Source organism: Chanodichthys erythropterus, chromosome 17 (genome assembly GCF_024489055.1).
Source record: "Chanodichthys erythropterus isolate Z2021 chromosome 17, ASM2448905v1, whole genome shotgun sequence".
Classification (NCBI taxonomy): Eukaryota; Metazoa; Chordata; class Actinopteri; order Cypriniformes; family Xenocyprididae; genus Chanodichthys; species Chanodichthys erythropterus.
Window position 1 is genome coordinate 22342069 of NC_090237.1, and position 19477 is coordinate 22361545.

Below are 19477 nucleotides of genomic sequence, written 5' to 3' on the forward strand. Positions count from 1 at the left end.
ATTTCTGAAGGATCATGTGACACTGAAGACTGGAGTAATGATGCTGAAAATTCAGCTTTGCATCACAGGAATAAATTACTTTGTCAAATATATTCAAATAGAAAACAGTTATTTTAAATTGTAATAATATTTCACAATATTACTGTTTTTTTTTACTGTATTTTTAATTAAATAAATGTAGCCTTGGTGAGCAGACGAAACTTCTTTTAAAATCATTAAAAATCTTAGTGGTTCCAAACTTTTGGACTGTACTGTATATGAGCCAGAACATTCTGTTAGCACAGTTGTGTTAAAAACAATAATGTACGATGAATGCAATCTTACAGTTCTGTCTGTTCTCCTTGTTTATCTTTATATGGTTATAGCTATTGGATTTGTTTCTACCAAAAAGTTAGTGTGCAAAGATGATTATTGAAAAACGGTTTTGGAAAAAAAACAACACGTCTGGGTTGAATAGAAGTGTGTAAATGTTTATTTTTTGCCAGATCATAATGTTTTAAAGAAAGAAATTTCTAAGGGTTAACTTAGTGTGTCAAACTGATAAATGTGTTAGATCCTGGAAGTTTTTTTATTTTTTATTTTTGTTTTTCTTGCCATGTTGGCTTACTTGATGCTTGATAGTGGAATGTTTTTATTTTGTCTTTGGTGATTACTGATGTGACCGTGGAGTTGTTGGATAGGGCTTTCTTAACAGTTGCCTAGTAATTCCAAGAAATACCCGTTCACAGTGAGTTGGTCAAGGGAACGTCATCTAACTTGGTGGTCTGCCATAAGTAATAAACCAAGAATGGTAAATGATTTAAAAGAAAAAATGTATGTAAAATAAATCTAAAAATGCAGCAATGAGGGGAAAAACATACCCATTATAAGGGAATGTACTGCCCTCTATTGGTTGCATTTAGATAGAACAGGGGTTTTCAAACCTAACAATAATAATAATAATAATAATAATAATAATATTAATATTATATGTACATATATATATATATATATATATAAAAAAACACACAAATTTTCCATTGACACCAACCCCCCATCCACTTAATACATAACAACAAAAACAAACAAAGCTAGTAACTAGACTTTTTGTTGAATACTTGACTTTGTTGGGAAAAAAATTACATGATCAGACAGAGTACAACAATTTTATTATTTATTCCAATAGCTAATAAACATCTGGATTGTAAGAAAAGTCCAGAACTTGAAATAGTCTTAAGTGAATGATGTGATCCGGAACAATCACAATTATTTTGGACAAATAGATGAAGAGTCAGCTTAATTTGGTGAGAATCATAATCTTCAAAAGAAAGGGGACAGAAAAAAACAATGGCAAGATCAAATATTTGAGGTTAAAAAAATTTGCCAATTTCCATGTAGTTTTTTCCTACTAATACAGTATAAATATTACATTCCACTAATTGTTAAAAGCCACTTAAAATCATGTGGCTCGCACACGACACTCTCTGAACACATCCGCCAGTGATTTCGCCTCTATATCTCTCCCATATAAAGACAGAAGATGAAGTAGTAGATATTGAAAACATTTTCGGGTAAACACGCAAGGACATGATATCAAGAAAAGGAACTTGGCTACATACTGAAGCAGATCATCCTCACAGTCCTTGAATTGTTCATATCAACCTCATGACGGGTAAACAGACGGCGCTACCTTGAAGCTTCTGCGCTAAGAAGTTTTCAGTTTTAGTTGTGCTTTTTAACAGAAAGTGAAATGAGAGCAAGTTCCCTGAGTGGATCAAGTATGTTAACAAGCAGGATGGAAGGGAAAAATCTCACGCAGTCGTGCCTGTGAATCACGGTAGACGCTGGGAACGTGCTGTATGCCTTACTACCCTCAACAAGGTTTTGCTCTTACAAAACCTTTGTTCTTTCAATTCACATCATTTTCAAAACGAACTACCGACATGTTGCTCTGTGCCATTCATAAAGATCTGTTAAAAAAGGAAGTAAAAATACATCATGCCAAATATGCATGGCACCGGCACATATTTCATAATGGCTATAACACTTCACAGAACATATAATTACTGTATGTGGAATACACGTCATTTATGATGCCTATGGATACCTATATAATTTGTTATAATGGCAAAAAAATCATATAATCACATATTGATGTGACATGAACACGATCATGCCTTCATATACTGTACATAATGCCCTTTAGATAAAATAAGCAAATTCCAATAGCCATTTCAGGAGCTTGTATCAGTAACATGGTGGAATCCAAAAAGTGTGCTTTGACACATAATACTGTGACTAGGTGGTTTCAAACTACCAGATTTACCAGCTGGACAATCTGACATACATAAAATACAAACAAACATCATCAATGTCACACAATGTCCTCCAATAGGCTACTTTACACTGAATCAGTACTGGGACGCACAACAGTAAAAGGAACATAATGGCACATTCTTATTGGTGGATCACAGTTAGACCTCTGACCTTATGACATAGTCAAGTGACCTACTGGAAGCACAGCGTTAGGGTAAATCATTCAGTGTGATTTGCAAAAAAAGCAAAGCACACAGCAGCGTGTTGGTTGGTTCAAGGGCATCATTCAAATTGTTCTCTGCACGTACTGTTCAAAGATAACTAAAAAACATGTTCAGATGGCAACTCTAGTGGCTCAAACAAACAAATCTAATTACTTTTCACAAAAAAAAAAACAAAAAAAAACAATTGAAAAAAAAAAAAAAGGATTAAAATATTTTATAAAACAGATATGGCAGTGCAAACACGAGAAGCAGGCCGACTCTTCGGTTTATCTGAGATTCGCCTTTCTCTTTTTGTGTAAAAATGACTCAAATCGAATTTTGGCATTGACACTGTGGCCGGACTTGGCCAGAGACTACTTTGAAGACATCATCTCATCTGAATGAACTCCGTTTTGATTTAACTATGAAAAAGTAGTATGGAAATGCACTATTCAGCACCCTAAAATCACACCAGACTAAATGGAGACCTGAATTAATGGTGTTTTTCCTTAATAGCAATGATAAAAAAGGAGAAAGCATTTCGAGTAATAAACTTGACAATCTGGGTACATTCTTTGAGGAAATGCTGTTGATGTTTAATGTGCAGATCAGACTCTGAGAGTGGCAGAGTCCATTGAATATAAGGTAATAGTTATATACTAATGTGCTAAAACAACGAGTTAACTGTGTCACTTCTGGACAGTAATAAATCAAAATATTTGCCTCTTTTCTAATGGTGACAAGTCAAATCAAACATAAGTGAGGAAAAATTCCTCAGGTAACTGATATTTTTAAACAAACATAAAAAGGGAATTTCTTTCAGGTGATTAGGGATAAAAAAGAAAAAAAAATACATAGGAAATCAGTACTATAGCTGTTGAGTTTTACATGTGAAACCAAATATTAACAAACAGTTACAATACAATAATTATAATAGTAATCAAATGTAGGTAACAATAATCTTAGGCTTGCAAAAGGCTGCTACAAAATGATCATACAGTCCTGCCTCGGCTGGTCTGGGGGGAGGCTGTTCCTCACGAGTCTGGGATTGCCTGCATTGGAGCCGCTGAGATAAGGAGCAATCAGCCATGGGTCATTCTGAGGTCACCATGGAAACCCTAATTTCCCAAGAGCACAGAGGAGGGATCTGGAATGAAATTAGCAAGAGGTTAGTTACAAAATATGCCACCAGATCTCTATGTCAGTCAAAGGATTATTATAATACTGGAACAAATATCATATCTGAGATGATTAATCAGTAACACAGTGATTTAAAAAGCCTGTATGGTTTAGAAAATACAAAAAGACACAAAAGAAAGTAAACAATCTCACTGCATGAGCCAGTCACCATGATAGTGGTTCCTTATGTGGCTCCTCTTCTTCCTGTGCAGCCAATCGTCTGTGTTGACTTTCTTCATCTAGAAAGACACACAGCGGCATCCAAAATTAAAAATGTAGTCCAAATCAGGACTGCACATGGCCTCATTCAGTTACTAAATTAAAGGCTGACAGATTTGAAGCATCTTTGCTGAATACTTTCTATAAAAAAAAGTTGAGTGCTGTCAAACGATTAATCATGATTAATCACATCCAAAATAAAAGTTTGTGTTTAAATAATATATGTGTGTACTGTGTATATTTATTATGTAAAATACACACACATTAATATATTTAAGAAATATTTACATGTGTATAATATATTATATATTATATATTATATATTATATATATATATATATATATATATATATATATATATATATATATATATATATATATATATATATACACACACACACACACACATATACACAGTCAAACCAAATATTATTCAGACATTTTTGATATTTTTGAAATTTTTACTAGTGGGTACAGGACACTATTAGTTCATTTATGTAAGTGAGGATAGCAAAATAAAATAAACTGTGACATATTCTACCCAAAAATTCTTCATACAGTGGACTAGCAGTAAAATTTATTAAAATTTGGAACCAAATATTATTATTCAGACACTTTGACCTGACCATGTTATGCTTATATTATATATATATATATATATATATATATATATATATATATATATATATATATATATATATATATATATATATATATATATATATATATATATATATATATATATATATATATATATATATATATATATATATATATATATATATATATATATATATATATATATATATATATATATATTTTTATTTATATTTATATATTTATATATATTTTTTTATTTTTTTTTTTGTTAAATATATACATGCATGTTTGTGTAGGTTTAGGGATATGTAAAGTGAAAGGAGTTGGATCTTGAGTTGAACCTCTCCACCTGGATCTCATGTTCTGCAGTGAGGACCATCTCGAAAATTCTGTCAGAGTTAATCAGAGACATAAAGAAAAATAGCTTGGAAAATGGGAGAGGAAATCTTACCACATGGGTTTCCTTCCACATCATCTAGGAGGTTGGCAGTGGAGTTGGCTGTGCCCAATCTGAGAAAGTGTAGTCAAAGTAAACAGTCGACACTAAATTTACTCAACTGAACTGGACTAAAGTTACTTTGCCAAGAACCATAAATAACATTTGTTAGGGAATTTGCTCAACACAAAACAGGAGAGCCATTGAGTTCAACATTAAAATTCAGCATCCTATCTCACTCTACTATATCTCTAAATCCTGTAGCTTCCATATTTTTGTATTTCTATTTCATGCTTGCTCTAAAAATATTATGATTTCACATAGTATTTTTTTTACACTCATACTGTATTGATTTAAGCTAAAGTGGTTCTGGCACATTTTGAAGGATACGAATGATGCCGTAGCAATGTTCTTCTTTTAGACTTCCTCCGCTTCGTCTTCTCTGAGAACCCTCTAGCGATTTCAAACAGCTTCTTCCTGGTTGCTGCAGAAGTGAATGCAGAGTGTTACAATGCAACAGAAATGTTAACGTCCTACAAATACAATCTTTTTAAAAAACAATTATTTTCAGGTGAACTGGCGTGTTTTAGTCAAGACCCTTACATTTCCCCATGAGCTTTAGCTTGTCTCTGAACATAGCGTCATCTGAGACTGCTGTGCAGGCCTCTACAGATCCGGAAGCATAGTGGTCACCTGTGTTTCAGGTGAAAAAAAGTGAAGCACCTTAATGTCTACAACAAAAATGTTGCAAAATGAGTTACATTTTAAATTTTACACTTTTTACATGGTGCTATTACAATTGAGAATTTGTTGTTTTTGAAAAGGGAAAATTAAGGCCCCCATATACTTCAAGCGAAATCGAAAAACAAACTGGTGTGATGTCATTTCGAAAAAAATCAGTCCAAAACAAAGTTCTTTCGCAGTTCATTTCTGGAGTTCAAAACAGCTTGTCAAAGCGAGCTTCAAAGCAAAATGTTCGCTCTGGCTGGTAAACTACCACTGGTTCATGGCGATTACATAATAGGTAGGTGTGGTCTGTGGCTCCGCCTTCTTTGATGTGGAAGCTTTCTTCGGTTAATTTCTTCTGTTTAGTCCATCGAGGTCAGACATCCGTCAGTAAAAACATGAACCCACTGGAGAGTGGCGTTATAGTAGAAACTGAAGAATTTTGAGAAAGTCACTGACTTATTTATGTTTAATACTGTAAAGCTGCTTGCTTTAAAGCAATCTGTATAAAGTGAAAAACGTAGAGTGTCGAATTGCAGAGCTCGTGCAAACATATCCACATCCATATGATCAGATGCTTTCTTAAAGGGATAGTTCACGCAAAAATGAAAATTATCCCATGAATTACTCACCCTCAAGCCAACCTAGGTGTATATGACTTTATTTTTTCAGCCAAACACAATTGATGTTTGGCTTTATAATAGAAGTGAATGATGCCATTTTTTTGAAGACCAAAAAAAGTGCATGTATCCATCATAAAAGTAATCCATATGGCTCCAGGGGGTTAATAAAGGCCTTCTGAAGTGAAGCAATTGGTTTTTGTAAGAAAAAATATCCATAATTATAACTTTATAAACTGCAATAGGTTACTGCAGCAAAGGAATTTAAAACTTTTTTTTTTACACCTAAACAAAGAACATAAAAGACCTTCGCTGCAAGCATATCAGGGCCTTTATGCATATGCACACAGCAGAAGACACACACACACACACACGCGCGCGCGCGCAAACATGTGAAACCACAGTTCAGGTGAATGATATCTACCTGTGGAGTTCTCCATGCTAGCTGATGAATGACTGGATTTGGATTTCTTTGACTCATATTTCAATCGATCTAAAACATAGAAGGCAGATGTTATGGAAGTCTTTGACATCCTGCATTCAACAAGGATATGAAATCATCCAACTAAGGCCCATTCATAGACTCATGGCATAGCAAACAATCTGTGTGGAAAAGCACAATGTGTATAACAGAGCACAACAAAATCTCGCTGTGAGGAAAAGACAATGCTAATAGCCTTGGAGAGAAACCAAAACAGTTAACGTCAACGTTCACAGCCAGGCTGAGTAAATTAGCATAAGAATTCACTCTTCAGGATTTGTGTAGGTGGAACTGCGAAAGGAGGGGAAGTGGAGTATGTCAGAAACTGCTCATTGTCCCATTTAGCATGTGGGCGAGGTTCTTCCTACCTCTTTCCAATGCAATGAGGAACTCTCGGTTCCTCTGCAGCTCCTTCATGAACTCCTCGTTCTGCAGGAAGAGAGCGATACGCTCGTCCTCCAAATATTGCTTCAGTTTGCGTTCCTGCTCTGAAGCTCCACTTGTTCCTGTGGCAGCCGCCACAGCGGGGACCTTCTGGGGTACTGAGGAGGAGGAGGAGGAGGAGGAGGAAGAGGGCTTGGAGATGCTACTCTGAGAGCCCTGCAGAATATTGAAGCGTATGGAATATGCAAGAAAATCAGACTCGCTTTCATAAAACACTCAAAAGTTCTGCAAAAAAAAGGAAGAAGAACTGGCAAACAGGGTTGTTTTAGTGCAGTTCTCCATAGTCTGAATTTTGCAAATAAACAGTTTCTGAAAACATTTAAGAGAATTGTCCACTGAGGTTAAAATTTTAATTTAAGTTTAAGAAAAAAATCCAGTTTCATCCCATCATTCACACAAATACAAATATTTAGTAACACTTTATTTTAGTGTCCTTGTTAAATATATTACATGAAGACTATTGTGGTACTATAGTGATAACTATAAATTATGCATAATTACATGCAATTTACCATAAACCAAACCCTAATTCTAACCCTATAGTAAGAACATGTTGTTAATTATTACTCAGTAATTAAATGTATAATTACACTGTAACAAGGACACCTTCAAATAACAATATATATACATACATAGAAAAATGATTTTGCATTTAGTAAATTAAGTCTATTTTGCAACTACATTCAGATTTTTTGCATCGTTTCAATTATCATAGGCACATTTTTGATTAAAAAATATATAATTTTAATAATTTTCGTATGGTAATGTGAGTGAGAACTGTTAATGGGATGAAAATATTCTTAAATAATATGCTCTATGCTCTATTTTGTTTTGTTATTCCAATATTTCTATTTAATTTTTAGATGAAATATGACCCAGACATATTGAGAGAAGATTCACTCTACTAAAAACACACTGTTTAATAACATGAGAATTTCATGCTGTTTTAGTGAATTTTAAATACATTGCTTTATGTTTGAATGTTCATCATATGCAGGATGACTGTATATGTGTACAATAGATGAAGGACACCGTTATAGTTAATCTAGCCATTCAGAGAGCATGATATGGCATTAGAGCTTAAAAGCAACTGTACAATGGCCTCCCTGCTGCAATTCTGTATTGCATTAGCATGTTTTAATGACCAAACCTCTGGACCACTAAAGTTGTTTCTAAACTATTAATAGATATTGTTGAATAGCAAAAGAACTGGAGGAAAATCAAAAGGCCAAAAATGTAAGTTTTTGACATCAAGCCCAGAGGGCACTTGAAAAAAAAAATCCTTGGAATCAGAGTTGTGCTAGATAACTGAGAATACAGACTATGTTTTACCCCTTAAACAAAGAGGAAAAGTGATAAAGTCAGTGTGATACTCTAGTTCAGTCTAAGATACATTACCATTTAAAAGTTTACGATCAGTAAATGTTTTTGAATGTTTGTGAAAGTCTCTAACTAAAGGCCCGTTCACACCAAGAAAGATAACTATAAACATAACTACACCAAGAACCATATAAGCGTCCACACCAGCAGATGACATCATTCTGCTTATTCTAAACGTGTGCTGCAGTTTTGTCATCTGCACAAGCTCTTTAAAGCAAGGTGGATTCTGATTGGCTGTCAATGTTTTTATCATTTATCAGCTGGAAAAAATCATTCTGAAAATTATTCCAGTGATATCCCTCTATGCCATTATCATTATAGTTGAGGTGTGAACTCTGCTATTCTATTTATAAATGATTATTCGAACTATATCTTTATTGTTATCTTTATAGTTAGTGTTAATAATAATAATAAAAAAAACAATTGTTACAATTTTCTATTATTTAAAATCCTATTATTCATTCATTATTCCTGAATGTTAAAAACAGTTGTGTTGCTTTATATTTTTGTGAAAACCACGATACATTTTTTTTTCAGGATTCTCTGTTGAATATAAAGTTCAAAAGAGCAGAATTTATTTTGAAATAGAATTATTTTGTAACATTATATCTTTATGGTCACTTGCATGCAAGCATCCTTGTTGAATAAATGTGTTAGTTTATTATTGACCCCAACCTTTGCATTATTGCATCACATGATTAATGCTCACCTGTATACTATCCAATTGTTGGGGCAGGATTCGCAGGAAGTCATCAGGCAGATTGCCAAGTAATGGTGGGTTCCAGTTTTTGTAACCTTGGACTTGCCTGTGTCCAGGGGGAGGCTGGGCCTCAAATCTGAAAGATAACAGAGCCCAATGTCACTGACACTTGTTTCAATGGCAACTCTCAATGCTCACATCAGACTTATAATTCAATTAAAGCTCCTGCAATGTGTCTGACCCTTTACATATTTGTGCATTAATGAGTTTTACATCTGTGAAGAAATGGATTTACATGCATCTTGGCTATTAAACCAAAAACACAAGGCTCTACAGGAATTGCACTATGGTTTATGAACACCAGGGGGCATCAATTTAGAGAACTGTGACTAAAATGAACAAGGACCTGCTGACCCCATTTCCAAGACTGATGTTTCAGTAATTCTTTTAAAACTGCTCTCAAAAAGTTTATAACCTCGGTGGAGGAACAGGAGGAGCATCAGGATATTTCCTGTCATATATGTGCATGTCATATGTTGGTGGTGAGTAGACAGGGGGCGGCTCTTCATCGGAGCTGTCTGGCTCGAGCGTCCGCTCAAGAATCTGATAAACGCACAAGAGGAAACAAATGTAATTAGCAGCAACAAGAAACTTATTGAGGAAAAATGACTAAATTATTTTTCTATTGCAGAGAATCATTCATTTATTTAGTATTGGTCAGTTATTCGTTTAAAACCAGTAATGGTAGAAGGAATGTGAAAGATATGGGTGCTTTGATATCAAGTTGATAATTAAATAAAACTCGACTAGTCTTTGCTTGAATAATCCAACACATCCATCTGTTGATACTAAAATAAAAATATAAATGAATAAAAATGTAGTATTTTTATTTGAAAGCTGCAAGCCATTTTTCAAATTTAATTGGTTAATATTTAAATTACAATGATAATTTTAAAAAATGTAATTAATTAATTAAATTAAGTCTAAAAGACTGGTATTGGTGTCAGCTAGTGATTTTTTTAACTTTCAGGTCAATGTTTTCTGTGATTTTTTATACAATCATCATATGCAGTAAAGCACATGCACATACTGTTTCACCACATCCCCATCTAAACAGAAGTAACATAAATAATGCAAGAGAAAAAAATACACCAGTGGGGAATGTCAATAAAAGCAGCTACACACAGAATCGTGGAAGAATGTATAAACAAAATGCACTGCAGTTTATGCTTCACTTAGAAATGCATCTAAGTCTAATGGCAGAGCATCTCCACTAAGATATACCGTAATGTATCTCAGATCTGTCTCCAGGCCCAGTACTGACAGTTTCTTATCAGAGCAGTCAGGTGTAAGAGGATTGTGGGTAGGAAACCAACTGATTATTACACCCCACTTAAAATAAGAAGATGTGCGAGAATGCTACACGAAACTTAGCTTGCTACAGATTCAGCAAAGTGCACAAGCAAAATGGACCGCTTTTTAAGTTCTAAAAAAGTAATTTTTCAGGGGCCATCGTGAAAGACACATGGGAGAGTTCATGAAATTATCACTGTTAGACCTACATGAAAAAACTGAAAGCACAGTTCATTTCAAATGTATTTATTTGAGATATTGCTCATTTATTTATTTGTTCTTAATTAAATAATGACTGTTTACTTGTCTTTAACAATGTTTGACTTAGGTTTGTAGAAATTGGAATCGAGAATTGTGAAATTTCGCTGGTATCTAAAATTTTGGAGTCATAACCTCATTTATTACAACACAAGGTTACACGAAACATAAACAATGAAAACAATAACTATTTTATTTTATTTTTTACTTTATTGTGGTGAATATTTTGAAAATTTTAACCAATGACCTGACCAGGCCTGCATAAAAAAATCCTTAGCGTTGAGCCACGCTTTTGTCTTCCACTGAAGAAATGCAATAATATTGACAATATAGACACTGACCTCTGGTGGGATGCTGTCATCTGAATCCGAACTGTCATCTGAGCCTTGCCCATCGATGCTCATCTGCAGGAGCTGGTCGATGGTAGCATCCACAGCCCCATTGTTGGAGCGCAGGACGCACTCGATCACCTCATAGTCCATGCTAGGAAACATGGTTTTAAAGTCCTCCATGGCCTGGTTGAACTCCAGCCGTCGAACTTGCCGGTTGGGCTTGGAGTTGTTGAGCTCGCCTGCTGCCGAGCCTCCGCCACCCCTAGACCCTCCATTACTGCTGCTGCGTCTGAAAAGGCTGGTCATCCTAGAGGATCCCCGTTTCCTTAGCCGACCACTGATGCCACTTAAGAAACGATAGCACCTACTTCAGCCCGATGTCTCCCACAAAATGTCTCTGTCTCACGTGTTTTTTTTTTGGTTTTTGGAATTATTCAAGTTCACTTTTTCATCATACCAAAAAAAACCCTAGTCCGCTGGATTGAGAGAAATCCTTTCCTTCTCTTCTTCATCCAACAAGACAGTATGGAGTCGCTGGCACGAGGGAAGTAGACGGTCTGGTCTTGAGCGTTCTAACTTTGTGTCCGACTGTGTGATTTCCCCATTAGCTCTGCTCAAACTGAAAAGAAATACAGAGACACGCAGTTAACAAGACAGGGTTTGAAATGATACCGTTTATTACAAAAACCTTTGACTGCCAAACATCAACCAGTTAATGGTCTGAATTAGTGCTTCTCATTGGCCCTGCATTTAGTCCACACACGTTGCTACAAAGCCATCGAACCCCGAGAGACTGACATAATGACATCCGCAGATATAATGACAATGTCAGAAATAAGCAGTAGAAAGCAAAAAACAAAGCTAGTGTGTAGAGTCAAATTCTAGGGTAAAAAACAAATAAAAGGGTAAGAAACCAAGGGCTGAATGACAGAAAGTGTATCCAAATACTACATATGGAATATATTATACTAAAATCATGATTAAGAAACATTTTTGTGTTAGTTTAGATTTGTACTTGCCCTGCCAACTGACCACACCACAAAATTATTATTTTTTATTGTAATTTATTCCTGTGATGATCCTTCAGAAATCTTGAAAATTCTGATTTACAGATCAAGAAACCTATTTTTGGTATGTTATATTTGATATATTTTTATATCAATGTTAAAAACAGTTGTGCTGCTTAATATTTTTCTAAAAAAATTTATACTTTTTATTTTTTAATTTTTACTTTTAATTTTCCAATGAATAGAACAGCAGTTATTTGAAATGTACAATGTAAATGATTTTACTGTAACTTTTGATCAATTTAATGCATCCTTGCTGAATAAAAGTATTAATTACTAAAAATTTTTTTTTTGCTGGAATACATTCTTGCAGTTTCAACAACAACAGCAAAAAAAAAAAAAAAAAAGTTAGCCAGCTAGATACTGTAACTTTAATTTGCTAACACATATACTTAAATTGAATGAACAAACGAACAAACTACCCCAGACTCATCAGGGTAGTATGGTGGATAGGGAAGGTAGCCAAGCAGTGAAGATGTGCAAAAGATGTCTGGATACCAAAGGAGAAGAATGCAAGTGACATCTCACAATTCTGCTCCACCTCTCTGTTCAGTGTAGAAGGCAAAGTCTTTTTCAAGATTCTTGCTAACTGCCTGACAGTCTATCTCCTGAGGAATACCTACATTGATACTGCAGTGCTGAAGGGAGAAGTTCCAGGTATGCTGGGATGTATAGAGCACACAGGAGTGGTTACCCAGTTGATCTGTGAGGCAAGGGAGAATAGAGACCTGGCAGTCATTTGGCTAGACCTTGCCAATGCCTATGGATCCATTCCACATAAACTTGTGGCAACAGCGCTGACAAGATAACATGTTCCAGAGAGGATTAAAGACCTCATACTGGATTACTACAATAGTTTCAGTTTGAGGTTCACCTCTGGGTGAACAACATCTGCATGGCATCACCTAGAGAAAAGCATCATCACTGGTTGCTCCATATCAGTGTCCTTATTTGCCTTAGTGATGAACATGCTTTTCAATCAGCAGAAGTGGAATGTAGGTGCCCCCTGTCCAGGCACACGTCAACCTTCGATCAGAGCCTTCATGGACGATCTGACTGTCACAGCAACATCAGTTCCGGGATGCCGACGGCTCCTCCAAGGGCAGGAAAGGCTCATTACATGGGCAAGAATGAGTTTCCAGCCAGCCAAATCCTGGTCCTTGGTCCTGAGGAAGGGAAGAGCGTCTCCTAAGCACCATTTCTCTCTGGGAGGAGTCCAAATTCCATTTGGTGTCTGAGAAGCCATTGAAGAGCCTGGGGAATATCTTTGACTGCACACTGAGAGATACAGTGGCGGTCCAGGCAACTAATATGGACCTGAAAGCATAGCTTTTAACACTGTATAATTCAGGACTCCCAGGGAAGTTCAAGGCATGGATTTATGCAAGACTTCATGGCAATCGTGAAGGGCTTAGAGCGGAACATCAGCCAGGTAGCTGGGCCAACTAAAGAGCCTTAGCAGCACTGCCCTTTATGGGCACATCAACAAGCTGCAGCTTCCTTTCACCAGACTGGCAGAGGAATTTAAGGTCACCAGCGTTAGAGAGATGTTACTTTATGGAGACATTATAGACCGACACAAGAATCTCCTCTGCAGGCATCACAGTTAGAACTGGAAGGAAGTGGCGGGCACAGGTGGCAGTTGAGCAGGCAGAAGCGAGGCTGAGACATGGCATGTTGGTAGGCTCTGTGGCAGCCAGATGAAAAAGCCCAGGGGAGAGAGAGAGACATCAGCTGATCCAAAGAGAGATCTGTGCAGTGGTAGAAAAAGGAAGTCCGGAGTAATGCCTATGTGCAAGCAGGAAGCTTGAACTAACTGGGACCATATAACTGCATGTAAGATCACCTGGGCAGAACTTTGGAAGACAGAACCAGCAAGACTCAGGTTTCTGATTCAGTCAGTATGATGTCCTTCCGAGCTCAGCAGACCTGCATTGCTGGGATTTAGCTAATAATCCAGCATGCCCACTGTGCCTGGCAAAAGGTTCCTTAAAGCACATCTTGAGCTGCTGCATGAAAGCCTTGGGAGAGGGGAGGTACAGGTGGCACCATGACCAGGTGCGGAAGGCAGTAGCTGACACCATCTGCATTCCAATCCAAAAAAGCAAACATTAGCTCCCAATAAGGCAGAACATCGCATTTGTCAGGGAGGGAGAGAAACCTCAGGTGGAGCCCAGGGCCTCAACTGGGATGCCAGCCTCAGCTCATGATTGGCAGCTGCAGGTTGACCTAGGGAAGCAGCTGAAGTTTCTGGAAAACACTGCAAGGATGACACTCAGGCCAGATTTGGACCTAAAATCTGACTATTCCAACCAAGTGGTAATGTTGGAACTTACTGTCCCTTGGGAAGACCAGATAAAGGAGGCCCACGAGGACAAGAAGGCCACGTATCTCGAACTGGGAGAGGAACGTGGAAAGCATGGGTGGAGGGCCCACTGCGAGCCTACTGAGGTGGGCTGCAGGGACTTTGCAGGACAGTCTCTTTGGTATTAGAGGGTTGCAGAAAGCTGAGGAGAAAGCTTCAAGGTGGCTGTGGATAAAGAGTGGATACACTGGATTCACCGATCCACAGTTTAGTGTCATACTTGGACACTTGGGTTGCCCAGGCGAGGGTGTCTAATGATCTAAGACCCAAAACACCCTACCAACCCTGAGTTTATCACTGATGATGTGTCCTAGTTGCACTATTGGGTGTTTCAGAAACCATTTAAAATATATATACGAATTTAAGCATATTTTTAAATACTTAAAATGTATATAAAATAAATAAAAATATAATATTTAAAGAAATTAAATGTATACATTTAAATGTATATAAGAATTTAAGTATATTTTATATACTTTACAGGACCTACACCAATCAGTTCTAGTGACAAAAAGCAAAATCTATTATTGTCAAGTGCAAAACTTAATTTTAGATGCAAATGCATTAATTTACCTTCAGACTACTTAAAGCAAATCCTGACCACTCTCAGGCCCCAGTCCTCTTGACATCTAGCTGTCCAAAGTTTTCCACATATCTGCTTCTTTTAAAATGCGAAACAAGAATGCTAAAAATGTGCGAGTCTGCAGAGCATAGCTACAACTTTGCTGTGATGTTCTGGGATCTCATTTGCCTTCCACCCTCCCTTTCTCTCTCCTCTCAGTGCAGGGCAGAGAAATCCCTGCTTCGGTAAAACAATACACACAGCCGAGCCCAAGCCAAGCCCACATGGCACTGCCAGGACCCAGCACCCCTCACCAGCCTCTCGTTGGCATGGAGACATTTTGTGATGTAAACAGGATGCTTCGCCATGCACTGACATGAAAGTGTATGCACGCCTGCAGGGATGCCGACAAGAGAGCGAGCGGGGAGCATGGTTTAGTGATCGAGGAAAAATTCCTCTTGTGGCCAATTTCAGTGGCTTGAGGATTGTGTTCTGAGTGAAAAGGTATTGTTTTAGTTCCCTACTGAACTAAGAGCCTGTTTTGCATCTACTTACTCATTCGGCTTAGACGATGCGATGCCTTGGCGACGCAAAACAAGAAAGGTCACAGAAACAAGAGTGGTTTTCTAAGAGTATGACCTACTTGGCTAGTATTAATGGCATTTTAGAAAAATAAGCCGAGGAGAAATGCGACTTCTGGAAAATCCTTGGCCTAGGAAAATTAATTGACAGTTTATTATCGTGCTTTCAAGGCAGTGCTGTATTGATATTCCTCAAACTTCCTTACATGCAAACAATGTTACATGAGCATCAAATCAGCATATTAGAATGATTTCTGAAGGATCATGTGACACTGAAGACTGGAGTAACAGCTTTGTCATCACAGGAATAAGTTACATAATATTTATAAATGAAACATTTACTGCATTTTTAATAAGATAAATGCAGTCTGGGTGAGTAATAATAATAATAATAATAATAATAATAATAATTTGTTACATTTATATAGCACTTTTCTGGGTACTCAAAGCACTTTACATATGGAAGCTGGTGTGTCCTCATCTCCTCAACCACCACCAATGTGCAGCATCCACCTGTATGATACGACGGCAGCCATATTGCGCCACAACGCCCACCACACACCAGCTTATTGGTGGAGAGGAGACAGAGTGACTAAGCCAATCAGTATATGGGGATTATTAGGAGGCGGCCATGATTGACAGAGGCCAATGGGCAAATTTGGTCAGGTTGTCGGGGTTCCACCCCTACTCTTTTCGAAGGACATCCTGGGATTTTTAAAGTCCACAGAGAGTCAGGATCTCGGTTTAACGTCTCATCCGAAGGACGGTACTTTTTGACAGTATAGTGTCCCCATCACTATACTGGGGTGTTAGGACCCACACAGACCACAGGGTGAGCACCCCCTGCTGGCCTCACTAACACCTCTTCCAGCAGCAACCTAGTTTTTCCAAGAGATCTCCCATCGAGGCTCAGCCCTGCTTAGCTTCAGCGGGCAACGAGTCTTGGGCTATAGGATGATATGGCTGCTGGTATGGCTGCGTATGAGACTTCTTTCAAAAACATTTAAAAAAAAAAAAAAAAAAAAAATCAAACCAACCCCAAACTTTTGAACTGTAGTTTATATATTCAGCTATAAATAACAGTGAGTTTTCACTGCAGTTACAATAATTAAACAGTATTACTAACAATAAAGAATAAAACACAGCTTGGTTACTAGGCCTGTAAATAGATCCTCCTCAAAACCAATACTATATTTAGGTTGTAGGAATATTTCAATATGGAATTCTTTCTGCATTATTTCAACTCCCATCAGGGATCCTTGGAGACAGGAAATTGGGAACAGGATGCTCCATAACAAAGACTTTAGAAGTACCAGAAACTTGTAGCGTGTTTAATGCAAATACTATATTCAATAACGTTTGATGCAAATAAGGTACAAAGAGCTGAAGTCAATGAGCTTATCATAAGCTAAAATTCTAACCATCCAACTTTCCACTTACCCTTCCTGCTTGAGACTCTCACTTCCTGTTGTAAAGTACCCATCTGACCCATCACTAACACCCGATATCAAAGAGCTTTGAACTGAAGGTGAACACAGCAGAGATGACTTGCAGTGCATGTATATGTGTGCGCTCAGAGTTGGCACGGACTGTAGAGAGCCAAGGCCATGCATTCCACCGAGCTATTTTTCACATGACTATGATCTGTATCCGAGAACCTTCTATATTTACTAATGGGAGCCAGAGCTCAATTTTACTCCTCCAGAAAGCCAACTCACTATCTCCACTGCCAATGTCATGACAAAAAAATTCAGAGCAGATGTAAAACAGTCATGCTAAATGTGCTTCATAAATCTGTTGTGTTACCTGCTTAGGAACTGTGTCTAGTGGGATGTTTTACAAACAAGCAAAGGTTATGGAACTTTGGCAGTTTGTCTTCTTACTAGGCAATAAGTAACTTTAAAAAAAAAAAAAAAAAAACATCTAGGTAAGTCCTTTGACCACAATCCACTGTACTACATACTTTACAGCCTTCATGTCGCTGAACGAAACACATATTGTGCTGCTTAACTATTCTTTGATGAATACAAAGTTCAAAAGAACAGAAGTATTATTTTTTTTCAAAATAAACAAATAAATAAATAAATACAAATCTTACTGACTCCAAACGGTTTGGCCAGTAGAGTGTCTCTCTCTCGCTCTCTTTACAAACACTTTAACACAAACTTTAAATAAACTCTTTGCTGCTGTCAAATAGATTCAATGTTTAAACAAACAGAAATAAAATAGAAACAGTAAAAATTTATTTATCTGCACCAAGATAACAATACATAAACAGCAATATGTATCTACATTTGTTTGTCCTAAAACATTTAAGGCATGTAAATTACCACAACCAATTTTTTCAGGAATGATTAGAATAAGTCATGAAATCAGTGTTTCTGATTCAATTAAATAAACAGTTCAAAAGAACTGATTCAAGGAAATAAGTTAGTTAAAATTCACAACTATATTGCCATTTTTGTTACTGAGATTTAAATCAAAGATGTTGTTTATGTTGTTAAAATATTTCAACATAACGCTATTACACTTGTGAAAAAAGATGTACAAGCCTTTAAAACAAATTTAAAATCTACACAATATACATACTGCTACAGAAGAGAAATCTAGTACAGATGCCCGACACAGGATAAGAAAACAAATGCCAACTACAGCAGTCATGAACTCTTGAACCAAGGATTTAGCTAACTCATCCAGGTTAGTCAATAACTCACATGGTGCACAGACGGTTTCCAGATCCAACACATGATGTGAATTATGGGAAAAGAAATGCATCACATCCTGTCTGCAAGCTGGCTGCAGGCCAGTGGACATCCAGATGCTGCAGTGCTTTAAAAACTCCATTTAGAAAAGCCTGAACACCATCACCTGCTCTGAGGATACATGGTAGTGAGCTGTCCACTTTCACATGCATTATTCAGCTCTGTTCAGTCTTATTGTTCAGGCAGAGAGGGATTAAAATGGGCAGATCTTGATGGGGACATGAAACAAAAGCATGTTCAATACTTTTAACACCAAACAGTGCTTACTAACAGAAAGAATGCTTGTAGTTAAGAGGCATCATAAATGGCAGACCTGGGTTTAAGTGTATTTTTAAGTGTTTAAGTGTATAAATTCTGTGGACAGCATTTGCGCAATTCAGAGGAATGGATTTACACACAGACATAGAAATACAGGCTAATAAATGAGAGCAACAACAATAAAGATACTGCATTTCACAGATAAGTGTTTTTACCAATAATATTACATAATTTTTCTCATTATAATGCCAATTAGACATTAAAGCACTCATTTTTAATTGAGATGCAAATAAAAATGATAAAGATACTGATATCAACAACAGTAAAAAAATGTACAATCATGCATGCACTCACTACAATGGTTAAATGTAACGATGGTTTCTATAGAACTTTATTTGGCATTTGTTATAAAAATTGGTTAAAAAACTGCCATTTCATCATAAAAATGAATTAGAAACAAATTCCTGATGTCACTGGTAGCTGAAAATCATCAAATTATCCAAAATAAACAAGCACACAAGAGGCAGGGGATTTGTAGAGATTTTTGAATAACGGGCATTCCAATCCAGGGCAAATCTACAGAGCTTTCTGTAGATGCTGTGTGTGCAAAATAATCTTAGAAACAGGGTTATAATATATACGCTATATATTGACCC

General features: G+C 36.7%; 1 protein-coding gene and 1 pseudogene across 3 annotated transcripts in view; one reads left to right on the plus strand and one right to left on the minus strand.

Annotated features, from left to right (window-relative positions):
* Positions 1-214: 214 nt before the first annotated feature.
* cuedc1b (CUE domain containing 1b) overlaps positions 215-19477 on the minus strand; it is a 28660-nt gene continuing 9397 nt past the window's right edge. Inside the window, exons 1-11 of one of the 3 annotated variants that reach the window (XM_067365873.1) lie at positions 18391-18481; positions 11236-11845; positions 9759-9886; positions 9293-9419; positions 7128-7359; positions 6703-6771; positions 5536-5625; positions 5323-5416; positions 4948-5006; positions 3831-3916; positions 215-3645 (exon numbers count right to left, since the gene is read on the minus strand). In XM_067365873.1, coding sequence (XP_067221974.1) covers positions 3843-3916; positions 4948-5006; positions 5323-5416; positions 5536-5625; positions 6703-6771; positions 7128-7359; positions 9293-9419; positions 9759-9886; positions 11236-11532 — 1170 coding nt within the window. In that variant the 5' untranslated portion in view covers positions 11533-11845; positions 18391-18481 and the 3' untranslated portion in view covers positions 215-3645; positions 3831-3842. Of the gene's footprint in view, positions 3646-3830; positions 3917-4947; positions 5007-5322; positions 5417-5535; positions 5626-6702; positions 6772-7127; positions 7360-9292; positions 9420-9758; positions 9887-11235; positions 11846-18390; positions 18482-19477 lie in introns of those variants that run through there. The other 2 variants (XM_067365874.1, XM_067365872.1) reach the window with 2 other exon arrangements.
* Positions 12695-14786, plus strand: LOC137004171 (uncharacterized; annotated as a pseudogene).